General features: G+C 39.8%; 1 protein-coding gene across 1 annotated transcript; it reads left to right on the forward strand.

Annotated features, from left to right (window-relative positions):
• The first annotated feature begins 1,967 nt into the window (after nt 1–1,967).
• On the forward strand, nt 1,968–12,184 carry CCDC14 (coiled-coil domain containing 14). Its single transcript, XM_074145388.1, has 13 exons — nt 1,968–2,012; nt 2,690–2,745; nt 3,239–3,314; nt 3,943–4,015; nt 4,111–4,251; nt 5,294–5,533; nt 5,623–5,717; nt 6,739–7,312; nt 7,827–7,968; nt 8,570–8,649; nt 9,063–9,281; nt 9,367–9,499; nt 10,855–12,184. Exons 1-13 carry the CDS (start codon nt 1,980–1,982, stop codon nt 11,837–11,839), a joined length of 2,847 nt encoding a protein of 948 aa, XP_074001489.1. The 5' UTR covers nt 1,968–1,979; the 3' UTR covers nt 11,840–12,184.
• Nucleotides 12,185–20,508: the final 8,324 nt, after the last annotated feature.

Genomic DNA, 20,508 nt, shown 5'->3' on the forward strand with positions numbered 1-20,508 from the left:
ATCTCGATCATGAGTATGAATAACAATATAATATTATGTATGAATGCAGCACGTGACATTGAAGAGTAAGACAGTATGTAAGACAAATAAGCTTTGTTTAATCACAATTTTACCGTAACAGCCAGTTAGGTCCAGAGATATTCAGTAATTCCCCAAACTGTTTCAATGAAGAAAGCCAATGTCTGTCAGAAAAAAATATCTACCTCTTCTGACAGCTAACTCTATGCTCAGAATACACTGCTGCTAACAAGTGTCATGACAGCTTGTGCTTTTCTTTAAAGATTGACCACTTGGAGGTCTGTGACTTCATGAGAATTTTCATTCTTTAGGCAATTTTTTTATCTTTACAGTTGGTTTTTTAAAATTATTGATAAGACAATCTTGCTACTTCAGCCATTGTTTCAAAATGGTTCAGCTGACAAGAATGGAACTTGATATCCTTCTGTATTAATTTTCCTTTTGATGAAAAAAAATAAGTGTTGTTCTATGTGTCTTCAACTAATCTGTCAAATCAAAGGATGCGATTGTGGTTTGGGAGGAATTGGGTTTTTTTAATATCTGTTACTTGTTTCTAAAAAACTTGGGATAATTCTTCTTTAATTATTTAAATTGATGAACTCACATCTGTCAGTGAGAATTTAACCATAAACTTCCATAACACCCCTTCAGAAAAAAATATACCAACAGTTCTGGCACTGGTTTGATAGTTGCCACATATCTTTTTGAGATCTTTTAATTTTTTTCCATTTTTCTAGTTTGTATTCCTCCCTTCAGCTGTTCTCCCATTACAGTAAACTTCTTATTTAAAATTTTTCAAAGAGAAAAATTGAAGCAGTCTCCAAATTCCTGCCAGAAAACCCTTCTGGCTTTTTTGACAAGATGATAAATATCTTCACGATATAGTTTTACTTCCAGTTCAGCATAGTTTCAGTGCAAATGTTAGCACAGTAATACGTAATAACACCACAATTTACATACTGGGGGAGCACAGATGTTGAATATTTATATGCGCTTCTGCTATAGTACTCTTAATAACATCGTAATGCAACCACATTTTCAGCCTGAGTAAACGTAATTGCTTTCGATGCTATGTTTTCAGAAGATCTATTTATTCAGCTAATAAAAGCGATGACATGCAGAATACTAATACATCAGTGCCTGTGTGAAACCTGAGGCACTATCCTTGATGATCCATCTACACGGGTGTTTTTAGGGATGGCCAGAGATTTAACACGAGCTGAAAGCCAGTGGGGAGAACAACGAACCGCTGGTTTTAGCCTGAACGCAAAAGCACCAGCAGTTCCCTTTGACTTGCTACCAGCCTGCTTTTACCTCTTGTGCCCGAGGACTTGCAGGACACCGACTGCACAGACAAGCTGAAGCTGTAAGGTAGTTTTATGAGCAGACCCCCACGCAGATATCCTAGTTTTACTTCAGGACGGCCACCCATCTGCGAGGCCCATTTTCCCACGTATTTTAGGATCAGGGCTTGCTGCTGCCGAATGATCCCTATGGCATCAGAGAGATCACGGTGGGAGGCCAGCACTGAGACGCGAAAACCCATCTATGTGAGGTGATTTCTATCTTATTAAGCGGAGAGGCAAGCGGTGGGAGGGCAGCCAACGGCTGAACCCTGAAGGTAACGCCCAGCCCCTCACACCCCAACCGCCGCACTTGACGACGGCCTCACAGCCCGCCCTAGCCCCGCCCATTACCCCTTCTCTCCTCCGATTGGCTATTCCCCTCCCACTTCCCGCCAATCCCCGACCGCGCTCCGCAACGCCGCTCCATCCCCTTCCCGCGCCCGCTGCCGCCGGCGCGCGGTGAGGTGCCGCCACGCGGGGGCGGATCTGGGCGGTGTTAGCCCCGCCCCTCCCCTAACGGCCGTCCCGTCCGTCAGCCAAGCGGGCTGGCGATTGGTCGGCGCGGGCAGAGCGGGGCGGTGTGGCCCCGCCCCCGCCTGGGCCGGGGCTGAGGCAATGGCTGGGACGGCGGCGGTGCGGCCCCGCAAGGTGCGTGTGGGGCGGGGGGATCACTGGCGGGAGTAGGAGCCCCCGTTCCGGTCTGCAGTCGGGTCTCAGCCCTCTCTTGGGGGCGCCTCGTTAGGCCCCGGATGTGCTCGGAGTGGGATAAGGGGGTGTCCCCGCCAGGCGCGGGGCTGGGCGGCTGGGTAACGACTCCTGAGGGGGAGTGTGGCCTTCCGGCTCTGGACGCCTTTGCTTTCCTGGCTTAAGCCCGGCCACCTTCCCCTCAGGGCTCTGACGGCTGATGTGTGTCAGTAAGGGGCTTCGCAGTGAGCTCTCTGTTCGTATCCGTGGTTTGTGCTGTGACTTTATTTTTAAAATCCCCAAGGCTTAGGTGTGTATTTATCGAGCTTGGTTTTATTCTGCAGTGTATGTTTGTACGTCAGCCCTTGGTGGTGCTGTTAAGTGAATTAATGTATCTGTAGAATGCTGTGGAAACTAACGAAGCTTCACACAGTAAAGGTGTGTTTTGTGACACGACAACGACAAGATTCAGTCCCCAATGGCAGCAGTGGGCTCTCCCCTCCACCATGGTCTGAGAGCTGTAAATTACCTTGAACTGATCTGCCTCAGCAAAAGCTCTCTGAATTAGTGGGCAATGGTCGTCTTCCGTTCCGTTGTGAAAGTACTTAATGGAAATCAAAGTATATTTCTCTAATCAACAGGCACTGTCATCTGGAAGACTAACAGGAGCAGCTAAATTCACAAATGGAAGAAAACAGTAAGACCTTAATCATGAATACTATCTAAGATTGAGCATATATCTGAGCATTTGGGAACCTTATGCTTGTCATACCTCACAACTAGCCAAAAATTCTTTGTATATATCAGAAAAACTTTTTAGCTGAAAGGCACTGTGGCCAGGTTCTAAAGCAGCCCATGAACAAACAGAAACAAACTGAGTAGAAATTTTGCCTGTAGAAAGACAGGCACTCTGTCTGTATGTTTTTATTTATAAAAGATTGAATTTGTATAGTTGCTGACCATATGCAAGACTATGGAGCAAAGACTGAATTCTCCTTTGACATAAGCTGTTAATATCTGCTAAATGTGTTTGTTGCAGCAATGCAGAGTTTTCAGAAAGAGAAAGATACTTTGTTTCTTGATAAAATTAATTTACTTTAGTTTGCTATTGTTGAATAAAAGTACTTTTTTTTTTTTTTACTTTGCTGCATATTAAGGAGGTGAATAAACAGTGAGTTTGACTTTTTCAGGTTTGGCTTAAGAAAAGGATGTCATTCTGATGTGGAGTCTGGATACTCTCTCTATTCAACTGACTCTGATGATCAGGTAATTAAATTACTTTAATACAGTCATCTCTGTTATCTAAAGAGAAGAGAAACTGGAATGCCTTGAATGATAGAAGAAAAACACATTCATTTAGATGCTACTGCATCTGGACTAGACATAGCTCCTGCAAAGCTAGCAAGAGTGTCTTTACTGCATCTTGCGGATACATGCAAATTGGCTTTGTGTGCAGTGAGTTTTGCTCTGAAAAATCTCATTAAGGCGCAGGATATATTTTTCAGACACAACTATGCTGTTTGTGGACTAGAGCTGACCCTGGCAGAAGCATAGCTGTACTTGTTAGATTTTGTGCCAAAAAGATTGAGTTGTACAGAGTCAGTGCTGTCTTCTGTGTAGTGCTGAGTCAGTTGATGCCAAAATAGAAATAGGCTGAAAATAGCTTAACTGCATGTGGAAATAAGAATAAAACCCACACACATGCAATTACCAAAATGTAAAATCTGGCAAATGTAATTGCAAAGTAATACATGAAAAATGACATGGTTTTGCAGGTTGTCAGTTGTTCTTTTTCGGATGACAGAGTGGAGAACACTCACCTCTAAGAAAGAATCTTGATTTACTGAAAGAAAACAGTGATACTCATTTTCTGACTGCAATATTCTTTGTACAGGTTGATACTATTCATAATGGACTTGACCGTTGTGCAGCTTTACTGAAGAATATCTTACAAAATGAGGCTCGAGGTTGTACCTATTGAAAATTCAAGTTATGTTTTTTAGTTTTTTCTAAGACTGTTTTGGTTTGTTTTGTTGACTAGTTTTCTTTCAACTAATGCTAGGAAAGGAGACTATCCAGAAACAACCTGGGAAAACATCTTCCATTAAAATTACTTCCAAGCCTTTGCTAACCAAAGGAAATACTTCGAAGAAGAAAGGGTTGAAAAAAGCCATCACTCCTGCCCACATCCGAAAAGAAATTGGTAAGTAAGTGTGCTTTCTTGGGCTTGCTTTTTTCTCAAACAACATTGAGAGACTCCTCAACTTCCTGAGATATAACAAAGCTTCAGATAATTGTTGTTGTTTGTTATATGTTGATCCAGGGCTAGATCCAGAAAAAGATGTAGACATTATTCATTGCTGTTTAGAAACCTTAAATGTTTACTGAGCAGTTACTAAAATTGACAAATGTTTGAGCTGCTTGTACAAGGAAGAAAGTTGAGTGCGTTTACAAATGCCAACATCACCAGGTTTAGCTGGTAGGAAGTGTGGAGGTGAATGATAATGCCCATGCCCCGTGTAGTGAAGCACTACAGGGCTTGGTCTCTGTTTGGGATATGCAGCTATAAACTGTCCTGGAATTAGGTGTCCAGCCCAGCTTTTCGCAAGGATCAGTTTCTGGAAACAGGAAAGTTGCAATAAATAATAAGAACTCAAATGGTTTAGTGGCCAGAGCACTTGAATGGAAAGGTAGACGGGCTACTCTAGGCTGAGTTCTTCTCAGTTGACATACTTCACTTCTATTAGCATTTCTTCCTCTGTCCACTCCATGTCTTTTGTGTGATTAGAGACAGGTAAGGGCTGTAGAACTGTAGAAGGTGAGCACGTAGCTGATATCTTTCCAGCCCTGTAAAAATACGGAGTCTTAATTATACCCAGAATTAAGAAAATGAAGTTTGGAGAGTGCTTTGGTATGGGTTATTCCAAATGGTATAAAAGCTTATGAAGCAGCTAAGCAGAGATTTTAAGAATTGCATTTTAGAACTGGCCTTCTGTAGGATTAAATCTCTCTGCTTCCTTCAAGGACATCAGTCTCTCCAACTGGGATGGGTTGCTCTGTCTGGAAAAAAAAAAAAAAGGAATAATTTGCTAATGAGTAAAAATTGGACTGGAATCTTAGGCTGTAGGATCTTTTGGTTTTCTTTTTCAAAGGAACCTACCGGAGTCTGTCTGACAACACAATAGGTTTGTGTAGATTGAGAAGACAGACAACTTTAGCTGGGTTTTTTGTTCTTTTCTCTATAGTGCCAGTATCAAATAGAAAACTTGCCTCGTCCACCACACCTTCTACTGAGAAAGAGCTTCCCAGTGCAGGACAGAATCAGATGGTTCAACCAATTCATGTGCCTTGCAGTCAACACTCTCCTGTTATGCATCAGAAACTGTGTGAGCATGTGCAAACTCAGATGTCTCTGATAACTGGCCAACCACCACAGAACAGCAATGAAATTCCTACTCTAACTCCTCTTCCTACCTCAAATAATGGTTAGTGGAACTATTAATGTAGAGCCTGCTATTTTACTGTATGAATTTTGCCCAAAATTGCCCTGATCTGAGAGTGTTATTTTTTCTAGGTTGTCAAAATGTTACACCTTTTAATTATCGATTACCTACCTCTACGTCAGCTCTGTCCCTGCAGCATTCAGCGAATCCCTTATCTACTCAGTCAGTAAGTAAAAGTTTGATTCTGACTACTAGTAAACATTTTAAATTTGCACTGCCTATTTATTTATACGTTTATTCAAGTGTATGGGTTTTCTTGAGTTTGTATAATTTTTCTTAGAGAAAAAAACGGCGTATTTCAACCCTTAGTGATGAACAGAATAAATAATAAGAGAAAATACTGCTCTTTAAAATACATTTTATATAGACAGCAAAAAGTGAAATTAGAGGCATTTCAACTGGCTGCTTGTGTCTGCACAGTGAATTCTGTAATGGACAGCAAACATGGAAGGTACAGGAAATTATTCATTGCTGTTAATAATTACATTCTCAGTAATGCTCATTAGGATCATTAACCAACTCCTGATAAAAGAAAACATATCTCATATGTAGGTTTTCCCTGCTAATGATCAAGCTGATTATTTCTTCAGACACTGTGTATTATCTTAGAGCCACGTTGTAAAATACTTGTGTATTTCAGGGTATAGAATAGAACTAACGGAGAGTACCAACTGCCACCTTGATCAGTGTGGTCAAGGGCTTGCACCTTGAAACTGTAAGACTGTAGATTTACCTTCCATCTGCAGGCAGTCCATGTATAGCTAGTGCTGTCCTTGACTTTTAAGAAATTCATCTACGTAAAATATTGAAAGGTAACAGTGTTGTCTTCTATTTTTATTTTTTTTCCCCTGTTCTGGTCTTATTCAAAGAATGAATGTTCATAAAGCAAAAAACCCAAAATGCTGTGGAGTTTTTTTTCTTCACAGAACAGCTGAAAAAGAACTGTGCTTTAATGTTGCCAATAACATTTAAGATAAAGGTAATCTAATCCAGATTTACATTTTATTTACTTCTTAATACACTGGAAAATTACGCTATCAGTAACTTGTAGTTTCTTTCATGATTTGCAAAAAATTATCAAGACTATACTGAGTCAGACAAGGGGGGTTTTGTTGGGTTTTTTTTTAATATTTAAAAAAAATAATCCATGTTAATTTTTTTGTTTCATATCAATATTCTTTATGCAGGATGTTCCTGTAGATGGTGACAATGCATGTGTGCCAGAGATGGGAGGATCTGTGGTTTGCCCGGTAGTTTCAGCTGCTTCTACTGCTGCGCAAATTCAGTCTGCCACTGCTCTACCTGGTGTGATCCCTTGTACAACGTCAGGTGCAGCAGGTAGCTCTACAGTGCCTGCATTCATCCCATTGTCTTCTGTCAGAGAAGTGACCCTCAACCATGAGCAACAGATAAAAGAAGCTGATTTGATAAGATGCATACAAGCTCACCTGGCCCTCTTACAATCACATGAACTGATGAACAGCAGGACTGAACAGAAGCACCATCATCATTGTCCAGCAGAACATAAGGCTTCAAGTAACAAGGAGGAGGAAACTTCTGAAGAACACAGTGAGGACACGGTCAGTGAAGAAGATGAATTGAATGTACTTGATACAGCCCCAGTGAGAGATACAAACTGTAAGACAAGTTCTGTGAAGAAAGTTCTAAAATCTAGAAAAGAAAGTCCAGAAGAAACAGCCCATAAAGTTAAGACTGTAAAATATCTCCTGGGAGAGCTCAGAGCACTGATAGCAGATCAAGGTGAGGACATTTTCTTTGTGCAGTAGAGTGATTACATACAAGTAATATGTTAAATGAGTGAGCACTTCAGTTTCTGGAAGATGTATGTGTCAGATGATTTGTGACATCTTAGTGTGGTTTTATGCCACTTCAATAGCTTCATGTTTCACGCTGGAGAAGTAGTAAATCATTTTTTGGAGTATTTTAACATTATTGTAACAGCTAGGATAAAGATTATTCTCATTTCACATACAGTGTTTTTCCCTGAGAAAGGAAAGGGAGCAGTGTAGACAGATTGCAACAGCAATCCCACCAAGGTTCATTGGAGAGATGGTAGATTGTGATTTACCAACATAGACAAGCTTAAAAATTTTAAATAAATAAATATAGTTAAATTAAAGATAAGGTTTTCTTGGAAAAAAAACCCGGATACTATAATATCTACGCTGTAGATTGCTTAATCGCATATAAAATATTGCTGTCTTATTACAGGTTTGTGTGTTTATAGGGTCTTCTTTTTCCTCACCTCTTGCAGACGATTCAGAAATGTTGAGGTTTATGAGTGAAATAGAAGACTGCATATCGTTGCTCCCAGCTGTAGTGGGAAGTACGAATATACAAACTGACATAGCACTAGCTTTACAGCCTCTCCGAAGTGAAAATGCCCAGCTGCGTAGGTTAGTAACTCGTCAGTGATTCTGTATTTATTGGAAATGCGCCTAAAGTGTCTTCAACTGGTCTGTTCTAAATTGCATATTTTAGCATTATTATGGTGTAAGTGTTACAGTCCTTTCATTCTTGTCTATGCGGTATTTATGATTGGTAAGGCTATGTAGCTTAAAATAAATAATTAACACATAGCAAGACTTCAGTTAATACAGTATCAGTTATATCATGATTGGGCCTTTGTCTAGGTGGGATCAATGTATCATTCTCTCTGAAAACTGCAGTATGGAGATAGTTACCCTGCTTATATTCTTTTTGCAACGTAAATGCAAAAATGTCTCTCATTTCACAGAGCTCTCAAGTACACAGCTGGATAGCACTTTACTTCAGAACAGAGGGAAAGATATTTACCGAAACTTGCAAAGGGTCTTTTGTGTTGAATAAATATAGGAATGTAAGAAAAATGCATTATGTAAACTTTTTATATTTCTGAAACATTCTGTAACATTTAATTCTCAGTAGCAACTTCTTACCAAACTAATTTGAAATGCAGTGGTTTTGAACTTAACTCTGAACTTTCTGAATTTGTGCTTTTCCACAATTCACATTTAGGAGACTAAGAATATTAAACCAGCAACTCGGGGAACAAGAAAGAAGTGAGAAGGCATCTGGCCAGAGCTGCAACTATGAATGTAAAGTACTAATAGAGAATGGTGCTTATTAGGGGCATTTTTGTTACAGCTTTGTTTAAATAGATACAGACATATAAATAAATAATAACAGTATCTATTGTGGCCTTTAGTGGCAAGTGAACTAACTGTTGTGGGTCTATTCATGCAACTGTATTTGTGTGGGTTTGTGCCTGTTTAAGACAGCTCTTCAGCTGCCAAGCAGATTATTTTTCCTTGTGTGCCCCTTAAAATGAAGGTGACATATTAGATAGTCGAGAAGAAAGCTTGAGTTTTATCTTGCTGCCTCAAAAAACCGTTCTTCTATCTGTAAGCAAAATTCATATTACCAAGATTATTTAAAAACTTCGTTTGATCTAGAAATTCAAACTGTACTACATAAAACACTTAAACTTTTTGTGTTTTACTTTTGGTAGTAGTTTCTTTGCAGTCCTTGAACATGATGCTCCAGGGTCAATTGAAAGAATCGCTGAAAGGCCTTGAGTCACTGCAGGCTAAAAATGAAGAACTACTTAAAATAATAGAAAGTCAGAAATTAGAAAATAAACGTCTTGCAAAAGCTATTCAAGATAAAGAGGAAGAATTGCTTGAAAATAAACAGCATTATGACATTCAATCCACCAAGCTCAAGATGGGTATGTGTTTTGAATTTGTTTATTCTTCAATTAGTGTTTATAAACTTAAAAGAAATAATTAGGTAAATTCTTCTTGGCATTTTAGAAGTGGAAGAGGCGTTGGCAAATGTGAAGAACCTTCAGTTTAAGCTGGAAGCTTCAGAGAAAGAAAATAAGATTTTGGGCATAACGTTACGTCAGCGTGATGCAGAAGTTAACAGACTGCGTGAATTAACCAGGTGCTGTTGGCTACACTATTTTTTCACCTCTTGACACCACTTTTTTCTCTTTTTTTTTTTGCATACTTTGTGTTATTGTAATCTTAGTATCTTGGTGGTAAGAGGTCGTATAGGCTAAAACCTCTCTTTGTAGCTACTTCTGCTACAGTGGTGTTAAAATTTTGCTAAAACAGAGTTGTGCTCCATGACTTGAGTTCTGTTGTAAAGTAAAATGCTAGCTGCTGTAACCTGTGTGAAGTTTTAGCTCTTGACAGCAGGCCTGCCGATAAGGAGCTCCATGGGAAGTGCATGGACCTGAAAATGTACTGGTACTTCCCTTGAAGCTGTAGAATTTAGAAACTAATTCTTAACCTGATTTAAGGAGGGTTGTTCTTTTTTATTATTATTTTTTGTTTCTTTCTTTATACTGGTTCAGAAAGAACTTGCAGAGAGATCTGTGTTCAGGACCCATAGCAAGCTCTCCCTGTGGGAATGAGTAGTCCTTTCTTTAATTCTACACACATTTGAAGTAGATTATGCCCAGATGTTTAATTAAGTATAGAGAGTGGGAGTTCTTGGATCACTGAATGAAGGTGGTGTTACTCATAATTTTTTAGTACTATTACTGTGAATTTATTTCGTCGTGGTCTTTTATGATGAACATGGTGGGAAGCTGGGATACTTAAATAGCTTTTTGCACAAGCAAAGGATATGGACATAGAATTTGATTGGACATGATGTACACATGAAGTTAAACTGTTGTCTGTCTTGTTTATAATTGATACTGGTTGGAATGGCAGAGTATTTTTAATCAGTGCTTCAGAGTCTTTAGTGCAAGTTTAGGCACATGACACACTTCTATAACTATTATACTGACCACCAGATGGTGGTATAATGATGTCTTATTACATATGTATATATGTATGCTATGTACATAAGCATTTAAGCATTCATTTCTTTTGATGTAGCAAACAAAATGAGTTATTTCTTTAATTATATTTTTTATTTAGATACAATGAGAAGAATAATTTTGAAAAAATTGTCACTGATTTTGATAACTTTGTGCTTTGTAACAGTTTCTTCACATCAATTTATTTCATAGTATTCAAAGGAGGTTTATTGGGAATAATCTCAAACTTCAGTGGGTTGTGCTATTTTAGTTGTTTTACAGGCACAGTTCTCTGAGCTAAAGAAAGAAATTCAAGAAACTTGGAATTGGTTCACATTTGTACTATGGCTTATGACAACATGTAGAAAGAGAATTGTAACTTTGCTGCAGTCTGATAAATCTAATGTTTTGGTTTTATATAGAAGTGGGTTTTTTTAAATAGTTGCTAAAAAATAGGTAATGTGATTAATCCATCTTACCTTAACAGAACCCTGCAAGGCAGTATGGCCAAGCTTTTGTCTGACCTCACAGTAGACAACGTTAGATCCAAATCTGAAAAAGGTCTCTCGAAGTCTCTTTTGGAAGACCATGAAAAGCAGATGCAACCTGATCCATTTCCTGGGAGTACTTCAGTAATGACTTACCTTAAAAAATTAGAAATGGATCATATTTTGCCAGATACAGAACTTCAGTTCTCAAGTAAAAGTGGAGAATTAGAGATGCGAAATCTAGCCTATGAAAAGTTGGCTGCTGAAGGAAGTAAAATAAACAGTACATTCTCAGAAGAAGGAACATCAACTCCCAGAATACTACAGACCTCACTGAAGCAAGATGCAGAAACAATTAGGGATTCTGTGACTTTACTAGATGACCAAAGCAAGTTGGATGAGACTGTTTATATTCCATTGACTAGCAGTGCCTCAAAAAAACAGTTGCCAATCTCTGAAAGAACCGGTGTGCTTTCCCAAAATAGAGGGGCTCATAAGATGTTGGACTACCACTGTGAGCTCTGGGACTCTGTGCAGCAGAATGGGTGTGAGATTGCAAAGGATCCAACTATTCTGGGTAAATTAAGTGCTGGGTACGGTGTGAAAAATACTATGGAAAACACAGTTGAAGTTATGGGGGATAAAGTGAAGCCAGAAGGAGACAAAGTCCAAATGAAGCCAAAAGGCCCTCCAAGAGGTGCTGCAAAAGACTTCACAGGCAAAGCAAACCAACCTCAGCCTGGTACATACCGTCGCGTACCAATGCTATTTCCAAACGAGACTTCTCAGAAAAAAGGCAGTGGGATAGCTGATTTTAGTTCCATTTTATTTGATGATACATCAGGGAAGTCTGAGTGGAGTGCATCCTCTTTCTCAACTTTTACTTCTCGAGACGAAGAGGACTTTAAGAATAGCTTAGCAGCCTTGGATGCCAACATAGCTCGGTTACAAAGAACTCTGCAAAACAGCATGATGAAACAATGAGTGTGAGGAAACAAGATGGGGTGCGCTTATTTGGATTATTTAGGTTTTTCTGAAGTATAGTAACAAGTACGTACTGATACAAGTATCTGTATTTTTTGGTATGAAATTACTTATTTCTAGTTGTTTAAATTATGGATGGGATTTGTTCCTCATTAAGCTATGGTGCTGTTTCCCTTGATGTGTACAACTTGAAATAACTGGTATAAATGCCTTTTCTTTTAAATTATGACTTAAGTTTATATTCTTTAATTGCAAAATTAATTCTTAGAACAGCACTTTTGAATTCTTTAAGAAATCAGTGTCCTGTTAGTAATACATTTTTTTTTCTATTAAATGATAAAATACACTTGCATGTTTTTAGCGTGTGCTTTTTCAAAGTAGGAACAGGATTGAGAGAGATTAATTTGAAGTCACAGAGGTGATAAAGAGGAATTTTTATTTAGTTATAACTTGACTGTTAGTAAATTGGATGTATAGTTATTTTCTTTGGTTATGACCATATGTTTCAAGAAATGAGCTCTTTGTTCTGGTTCACCATGAAGGTGTGCAAAAAGTAGTGTCAGTATCAAAGAAACAGGTGGGCAGGATTTACCCAGCTGCATTGCTTCTTAATCCAAATGGAGTTGAATCAAGAAGTGGGAGTTTAACTGATGAAAGTGGAGCTGCCTTGAACTTAAGAAGTGTTCTACCTTGACTAGGTGAATCTTTCTAAGTTGTTTGTTTGTTTAGGAGGAACTTAGTTGTGGAAGACTAAATTAAATGTCCTTGTTTAGTAATTTTTTTTTTTTATTCCCCAGAGAACAGTGGCAGGTACCGTAAACAGGGAAGAGGTTCCACAGGTAGAGGCCAGGGAGGAGCTGGCTGCACAGCAGCTCTGAAGGAATGTTGAGAGTTACAATTGGTAAGTCAGGGTCATGCTGTTCAAAAATAAAAAAATAAAATGTAGCCATCATATGGGATTTAGAGTATATGGTAGATCCTATAAAATACATGAAGTAATCTTTTTTCATTCATCACTGGTAAAACTCGGTTTTGAGTATTGGACTTGAAGAAAGAAGTTGATTAAGCGGAGAGTCCAAATGAGAGCAAGAAAAGAACCATTAAAAATTCCGTTCTTTTCTACAATTCTGTTTTACGTCATAGTTTTTACAGATGCTTGATTTTACCTAAAGTAAAAGAGAATATAGTACCAGTAGATAAACACAGAATAGTCTGGTGCTGAGAAACAGAAGCAGTAACAGGCTTCAGCTGACACAAAAGAGACAAATTAGGCATTAGTGAAAGCTGGCAAACCAGTACAGTTAGTGAAGCACCAGAATATACAGTGTGAGGAAGTAATGGAAATGCCACAGTTGGTGAGGTGTCAAACATTTATTGAGCATAAATACAGAGAGTCTGGGCTGACTCACCCAAACTGGCTCTCACAGGAGTGGGAGCGAAGCAGGGAATAATTCCAATCCGTTGTTCTCCTTGACAGGGCTTTCCAGATCTCAATGTCAAGAATATGCATCATGCAAGTTTTTGAGTTACAAGTACAGAAAGGTGGTGTCATTGCTACCATTCTGTTCCCCTTACACCCGTAGCAGTGCTTGAATGCCGTTTTTCATGATTCACAGGTTTTCCAAGAAAGTATATTTGGAAAGGGAACAGCAGTATAAGGACCTGAATTTAAAACTGCTGTTTCTGAGTGTTGCTTATTTTTTTTTTTTCCTAGAAAACATTTCTGTGCTTCCCGGTGCTGGCCTTTTCCCTTATGTTTCCATGTAGCACAAAGGTCTCAACTTTTACCACTTTGAAGAATTTATTTTTTTTTCCATGGATAGTTTCTTGAAGTTAGGATGTTTTCCATACATTGTGCTGGGGAGCAGTTCTGTGATTATTTTAGTTACTAGTTACTGAGCAATAAAAAGGTATGAAGACAACACATAACTACAGAAGATGCCAACTGGCACTCCCGCTTTGAAAAAGGAAAGTTAGACTAAATAGTGACTTCAGTGATTTAGAATGCTTTTAAGGGTTGGCTTGGATGTATTACTCTCCACGCTATTCGTGCTCAGATTCAAAATAAGGTTGATGGTATCAAAATGAACACTTCTTAATTAAATATTTACAGGCAGTTTCAGTGTAGAAGCAAAGCAAGATTTAAACAATAATTATCGCATGGATTAAAGACAAGCTACAATAAATTCTAGTGTTTAAAACTCTCGAGAAGGCTGAGAAAAGGTTGGAAGAATAGTCATTAGTAGACAAACTGATTAGTTTTCTTCTTGCAGCTGGGACTGTTAGTCCACTGGAAGGAGGATATTTGTCCTGGCCAAAGCCAGTTCCAGTCTGCATAAAGCAGTTGTGGTGTCACGATGCCCAAGCACATTCTTCGTGCATTGGGAGCATTTACATTTACTTTTATCTCACCGGGGGAAGATGTTACACTATCTTATTTGTGTCTTATTCATCATTATAAATTAATTCTGTCGAAGCACGAGATGACTATTGGAAAACCTTTTTGGGGATAATGAGAGAAGAGCAGAAGGAGAAGAAGTTAAGAAGAAGAAATAGGAAGAGGGAGTCTTCTTTAACATAGATCTTCATTTTGTACTGAGATATGTCAATCAGAGCTGTAACAACTTTAAATGAAATATAAAATTTCCCATATATGGGCATTATGAATGTGCACTGTTGTGGAAGCAAAAGCCAGCAAGATCAAATATGGAAGTCTTTAAAAGGTGGGAAGGGCTTCCAGGACTCCACTCAAGATAAAGATACTGAAACTGTGGAAGTCAACATAGCTCTAGCGTTCAGTAAGGCTTAATAGAAGATAAATAATGATAACTTCTCTTACAAACTCATTCTTTTAATGTGTCGTATGTTATAAATAAAGGAAACTCTAGAGTCTGCACATTTTGACCACTCACATTGGCATATTCTCAGAAGTACACAGCAAATAAGATCCCAGGTGACTGAGTAAAAAGAAATATTTATCTTTGGTGCCTGAAACAGCTTAAAAGTTATTTTTTCTCCTTCCCGTGGTAACAAGGTAGAAATCACTATGGACCAAAGGCAACACCATTGTAAATGCCAATGCTTGGAATATTGGAGTAGCTCATGCTGCAGCACATACTGCTGCTTTTCACTGGTCAGGATGAGGGAAGTGCTTGTCCTTGCATAAATTGCGAGTTACTGGGATTGATCCTTGTTGCAACCAAGTAGACCTCACGCCTGTGTCTTTTATTAATTTAGATACATTCCTCTCCACTTGGAAGAAGTTTTCAGTCTCATCTGACCCATTGGGCTGCCTGGCTGGATTCCAACACCAAACTTTGTTTCCCCACCAGCCCGGGTTACACTTGTTGAAAACTGTAACTTTCTGTTTGGAAGCAGGAGAGAGTTTTTACCTGAGTAAATCCATCACTCATGCCAAGCACTCCAATTAGACGAATATAATCTTCAATTGACTTCTGGTTTTGGACATATCCCTACAACGAGGAACAGTTATGATAGGTAGAGGAGTTGAAGTGTATTTGCAACAGAATTCAAGCTCCATTTCTGTTCCAGGTTTGTTAAGGACACTTTAGGATAACTTGGGAAAGGCAAGAGAATATGGTAATGACTTGATCAACAAGTGTCAGCTGTGCAAGTTATTTTTGTGTTGTACGTGGAATTTAGCTGTTGTTTCTGTTGTTTCCATGGGGGGAGAAAAAAAAAAAAAGGTAGTATTTAAATTTAGGTAGATATATTGTCTCAGAAAAGCATGGACCTCACTCAGAGCTGAAGGATCAGAAAGGGCAACCAGCTGTGGCGCCTCAGATTCTGTAGCCAGGAGGTGATGTTTGAATGAGCAAGGCCAGCAATAGCATAAACAGCCGTGAGATAACAGAGACTGTTCAAAAGGGAGTCTTCTCTTCCGTGTCTGAAGACTTGTTCTTCCACATCTGTGGTCATGGAAAAAAAAGTTCAAGATTTTCTTCCACTGTATTGTAAGTAGTTATAAAATAAGTTATTTTATACTGTATTTTCAGTATTTACGAAAATTTAAGATTGACCCTTATGATGCCAAGTTGAGAAAAGCACAACTAGTTGGGCCGAGGAGGTTTTATCCCAGGTAGCTGGCTCTCCATACACCTGAACAAGTATTCAGCAGAGCTTTTCAGCTTGGCCAGCAAAGCTGGTTCAGGTTCTGTCCATCACTGTCTCCAAATATAAGGGATATATGCAATTTGTATATTCAACATGAAATCATTGTTTTATGTTCAGTAATAGTTGCTGTGAAACATCTCTCCTGTTCCAGGGATTAGCTTCCAAAGAATAGCTCAGCAGCTGCAACTTCAGTGATCGCAGTCTCCTTTAGACTCTTCTTGTAGCCACAGAGAGAAGTCACAGGAGTTTCATTTTTACAAAGCACATTCTGTGAAGCTGACATCTGCACTATCCAGTGATGTGGAAAGCAAGGAACTCTTAAAGCGTGTTTCATCAAGCTCTTAACAGTCATTTTCCTTTTATGAACCCTTTTCCGTATGGAAAAGGGAAAAGATTGGGCAATACTCCAGAATCCAGGGTACCTGAGTTTAATCCATATATAATTCCCTGCTCCGACTTCTTAAATAATGACTGTCTACAATCCAGTCTCTCATTCAGAGAACTGGGGGATGGTGGTAGCTCCCTGCACACAAAGGATTGCTGCCCTACCACTGTGTCCAGGTTGATCAAAGGCTTCATAAGGAGCAAAGATGCTTTATTTGCTGAAGTGAGGCCAGTGCTGCAGCTGTGTGTGTAAATTAGCTACCTGGGACACCACTTGTGGTCAAGTGGCAAGATCATTCAGCTCTGTGTGAAGGGAAGGTTTTACAGCTCACGCTGCATTTCACAAAATAACAGTGATTGCTACTGGTACCTCGAGTACCTTTCTTAAGTCATTGACTTACACAGGCATCCTTAACAAGGGTGAATTTTTTCTCCTTAGAAGGGAAAGAAACATTTCCCTAGTTAGAATGTGACTGGTTAGATCAGAGAAAGAGATTAGGGAAAAAAAAAATATTATATGTTTAGTCACTTCAATGGTCTCCCCAAATAAGGCAGAGGAATATTCAAGTTCGAACGGGCCAGCTGGGACAGGTCTGCACACCTACTGCCCCACCAGAACCTACAACAAGAGTTGAGAATGTCAAGTCAGTTTTGGGGTATTAAAGCAGGTATGACAGACAATTCAGTCCAAACATAAAGCTAAAGCTCTAAACCTTCCTAGGTAGAGCAGGCTACCCACATTAATGACCTCCTTCTGATTAAGCTCAGGCAGACCACCTATAGCGGTTCTTGATAAAGAATAATGCAAATAGTGTTAGAGATGAGTGTCTGTCTTCCCCAAAATTCAGGGAATTCCTTCAGTAATTTCTTTGCACAATGAAGTCCTGGAGTCAGTTTTCCTTCAATCAGATTCAGGGATATTGAGTAGGCTTTAGTTATGAGTGAGTCAGGGGTTTTGCCTGCAGAGCCCTAGGTACAAGGGAGTCAAACAAATAGCAGCTGAGGTCTTATTGCTGATCTTACTTTAGCCTATCTGCTTTTAAGGTGAAATCAAGAGTGACAATAAATTCCATGACTGGTCTTATGATTTGAGCTGTGAACAGACAGGAGTCTGAACAGAACAATCTGTTTTTTCCCCCAGCCTTCAATCAATATTACGTGTGACCAGATCTTTCTTCACCATAAGAACAGTTTATGCTTTTTATTTAAAGGTGCACACTTGTGCATATATGTTATATACACACATAAGCTGAGAAATCTTTTTGATAGAGAAGAAAATAGTTTTCTCAGGTTTTAGTCTCCAGATTTCTCTTAATCTCTGAAAATGGACTGTTTCTGCAGTCTTTAACAGTCTTTACAGTCTTTAACAGTCTTTACAAGTGTATTCACTTTAGCTCTTTCCATCTGTTCCTGCAGGGCAGGCAAGGGAAAGGCACCTCTCTGTAAGCAGTCCACACCTTCAGTTATCAGCAACGCCCTGTTAAACTTGTCAGCAGTCCTCAAAGGCTTCCCAATAAGCTATGGTGCAGCTGTAAAGAGAGCAGTAGTCATCAGGTTATCTTTGGGCAGCTGTGGGTTAGTCAGTCCTCATGGTCGTGCACTGTTCCCCTTCCAACGCTTGACAGAAATGCCACAGTTACACGGTGATCTTTTTCAGGAATGAAATCGTATGCAAACAAAATCAACCGTGAACTTGAGATCTACGCAGATGCTGTGGTCATACCTCAATGCATCTTCAGTGAATGGTTTCACATGCTGCTTGAGGAGCAAACACCGAGCTGAACTGAAAACCAAATGCTTTTGGAAACATGTTTATCAGGACACAGAGTGGGGAGAATACTATCCCATACAATTTCTCAAGTTTTACTCTTAAATATTTGCCCTGGCCAGACACAAGACCACTCAGAGTGCACAGCCATGCACCAACCCCCAGTCATGAAGTGACACCAGCAGTCACCAGCAATGACACATGCTGGGGAAAAAAAAAATAAAATCTCCTTTTTGCACACATGTGAACATCCATTACTGAAGTTTTTACACTGTGCTCCAAAGACAGAGTGAAAATGGTGCATTACTGACTGGAAAGAGAGCAGCTTAAACTAGCTGAAGTGTAGTGGCCATCTGTGCTACAGTCAACATTATGTGGTTTATAGGCCTTTTAAGCATTTGCATGTCTAAAGACTACTTAGAAGTATTATTTCTCTTAAGACTCCTGGTTTTGCCCAAGCCCACGATGAATTCTGGCTACTTCTCTGCTGCAATCATACAGCCAAAACATATATTTTCTTACTGCCTCCTCCCAGATTCTATTCTGTATTTAGAAGCTAGCAGTGATGGTTTTGGACTTGTAATTATGACATTAAGCTAAGTGTAAAATATTTTTCTTGGCATAATCTAGAATATAAATAGCTTTAATATCAGTTTCAGGTTCTCTTTGTTCCCCTAGGGAATGCCAGTTCTCTTGCATAGTTAGTCTCAGAACTAAGATCATCCCAACATTACCCTTGCCCCAGCGCCCCTTTTCCAAGAAACACAAGCGAAGCAGGGCCAAGAACTCTGCTCTGCCCCCCAAGATTTGAGACAGACAGCACAGAATTATTGCTCTGTGGAGATGTTCCCATACATTCCCTCGACCTTCATCCCCCTTCCCTCCCGACCTGAAGAGATGCCGCAGTTCACCATGACATCGGGCTCTCTCCAAACGCAAACCAAAGGTTGCATTTCTGTTCAAAGAATTTTGAACATTTGAATTTGGCATTTTTATGTCTCGCACTGAAATTTAAGGCTAGTGATTTTCACCTTGCCTCTGTAACACCAAGCACACCAGGAAAGTTGCCACCTAATGCAGCTTTTAAACCATGGGAGAGAGGTGGAGCCTCCACATAAGTAGTGAAGCTGGAGTTTGATTCCTTTCTTAGCAGCCATTGACTAAGGAATGACAAGCTCAGAGTCGAGTTTGAAGTGAGTTCTTTCAAAAGCATTTACTGTTTTTATTAAAAAAATACTATCCGTTGTCACTCAATCCAGTTTGCTCTGTGTATTGTACACTGAGCAAATACAGGCTTTTGCCTGTTCAAGCTTCCCAAGTGAATTCTTCCCAGGAACGTTCCTGAATAGGGTCCTGCAACCGCTGCTATGCTCTTAAGAAGCTTTTGAGATGCCCCACTTGAAGGAGTCACAAACACCTACCTTCCCTCTGCAAGCATGGGCAGCGATGCCGACCGTGATGCCGACTGACACAACAGCCAGCAGTGTGCGTATGGACCAAGGAGTCACAGCCCGGCCCTTTTCGTTCACTGTGTGTGGGGAACGCACGCTACACACTCCCTCACAGCTCATCACTGTCTTTACTCCGGTTTTGTCTGTGCCGTCTCATAGCCTGCCCCTAATCCTTACAAAAGGGTTAAGATGGTCCCCTGGGAAAGCCCCGCCGGGAGAGCTGGGCTCCGAGTGCATTCCCTCCAGCAGAGCCTCTCTCCTAGCAGCTGGCTGGGGAAAGAAGAGCAGGAATCGTCACCACAGACCCGCCGAGGAGCCTCAGACACCGTTCATGCAGACTGTCTCGGGCCATGTACGGAAGAGCTGCTATTGTTAGTGCCACTCAGGAAATATTCTAGGCAGTGTGTAATTGTTTACGCTCAGATTCTTTTATCAATGCTTAATTAACTGCAGTTACAACACATGTTCACCATTAATATTTTAAATTACTGAGATGTTTTTTAAATCTATTCTCTTGGCCTTCTTAGAAACATCCACCAAAGGCTCCAAAACTGATAGGACGTAGTCCTGTGCTTGCAGTACTAGACCCTTCTTGCTTAAGGGTCTGCAAGTACGATGCATGACTTCTACATTTCGTGCCCATGACAGTACAAAAGGGACCATTTCTAAAAGTTATCTGATGCCGATTTAATTTTCTTCCTTTGTAAACAGCTCTGGGCATTTCCAAAACACAGTTTTACCCAGCTACAACAAAAGCTGTTGTCATCCAACCATGCTGCAGAAAGTGGTTACTTTGGATTTGGCCACATCTTCCAAATACACGGTTTCATCAGTCATTTCATCCCACAGAAGAAGCCACAATGAGAAACATTTTGCTTCTGAAATCCAGAGACCACTTCTAAAAGTCTAGAAATTTCTACCCCAGTTGGCTT

Source organism: Numenius arquata, chromosome 3 (genome assembly GCF_964106895.1).
Source record: "Numenius arquata chromosome 3, bNumArq3.hap1.1, whole genome shotgun sequence".
In the NCBI taxonomy this organism is placed as follows: Eukaryota; Metazoa; Chordata; class Aves; order Charadriiformes; family Scolopacidae; genus Numenius; species Numenius arquata.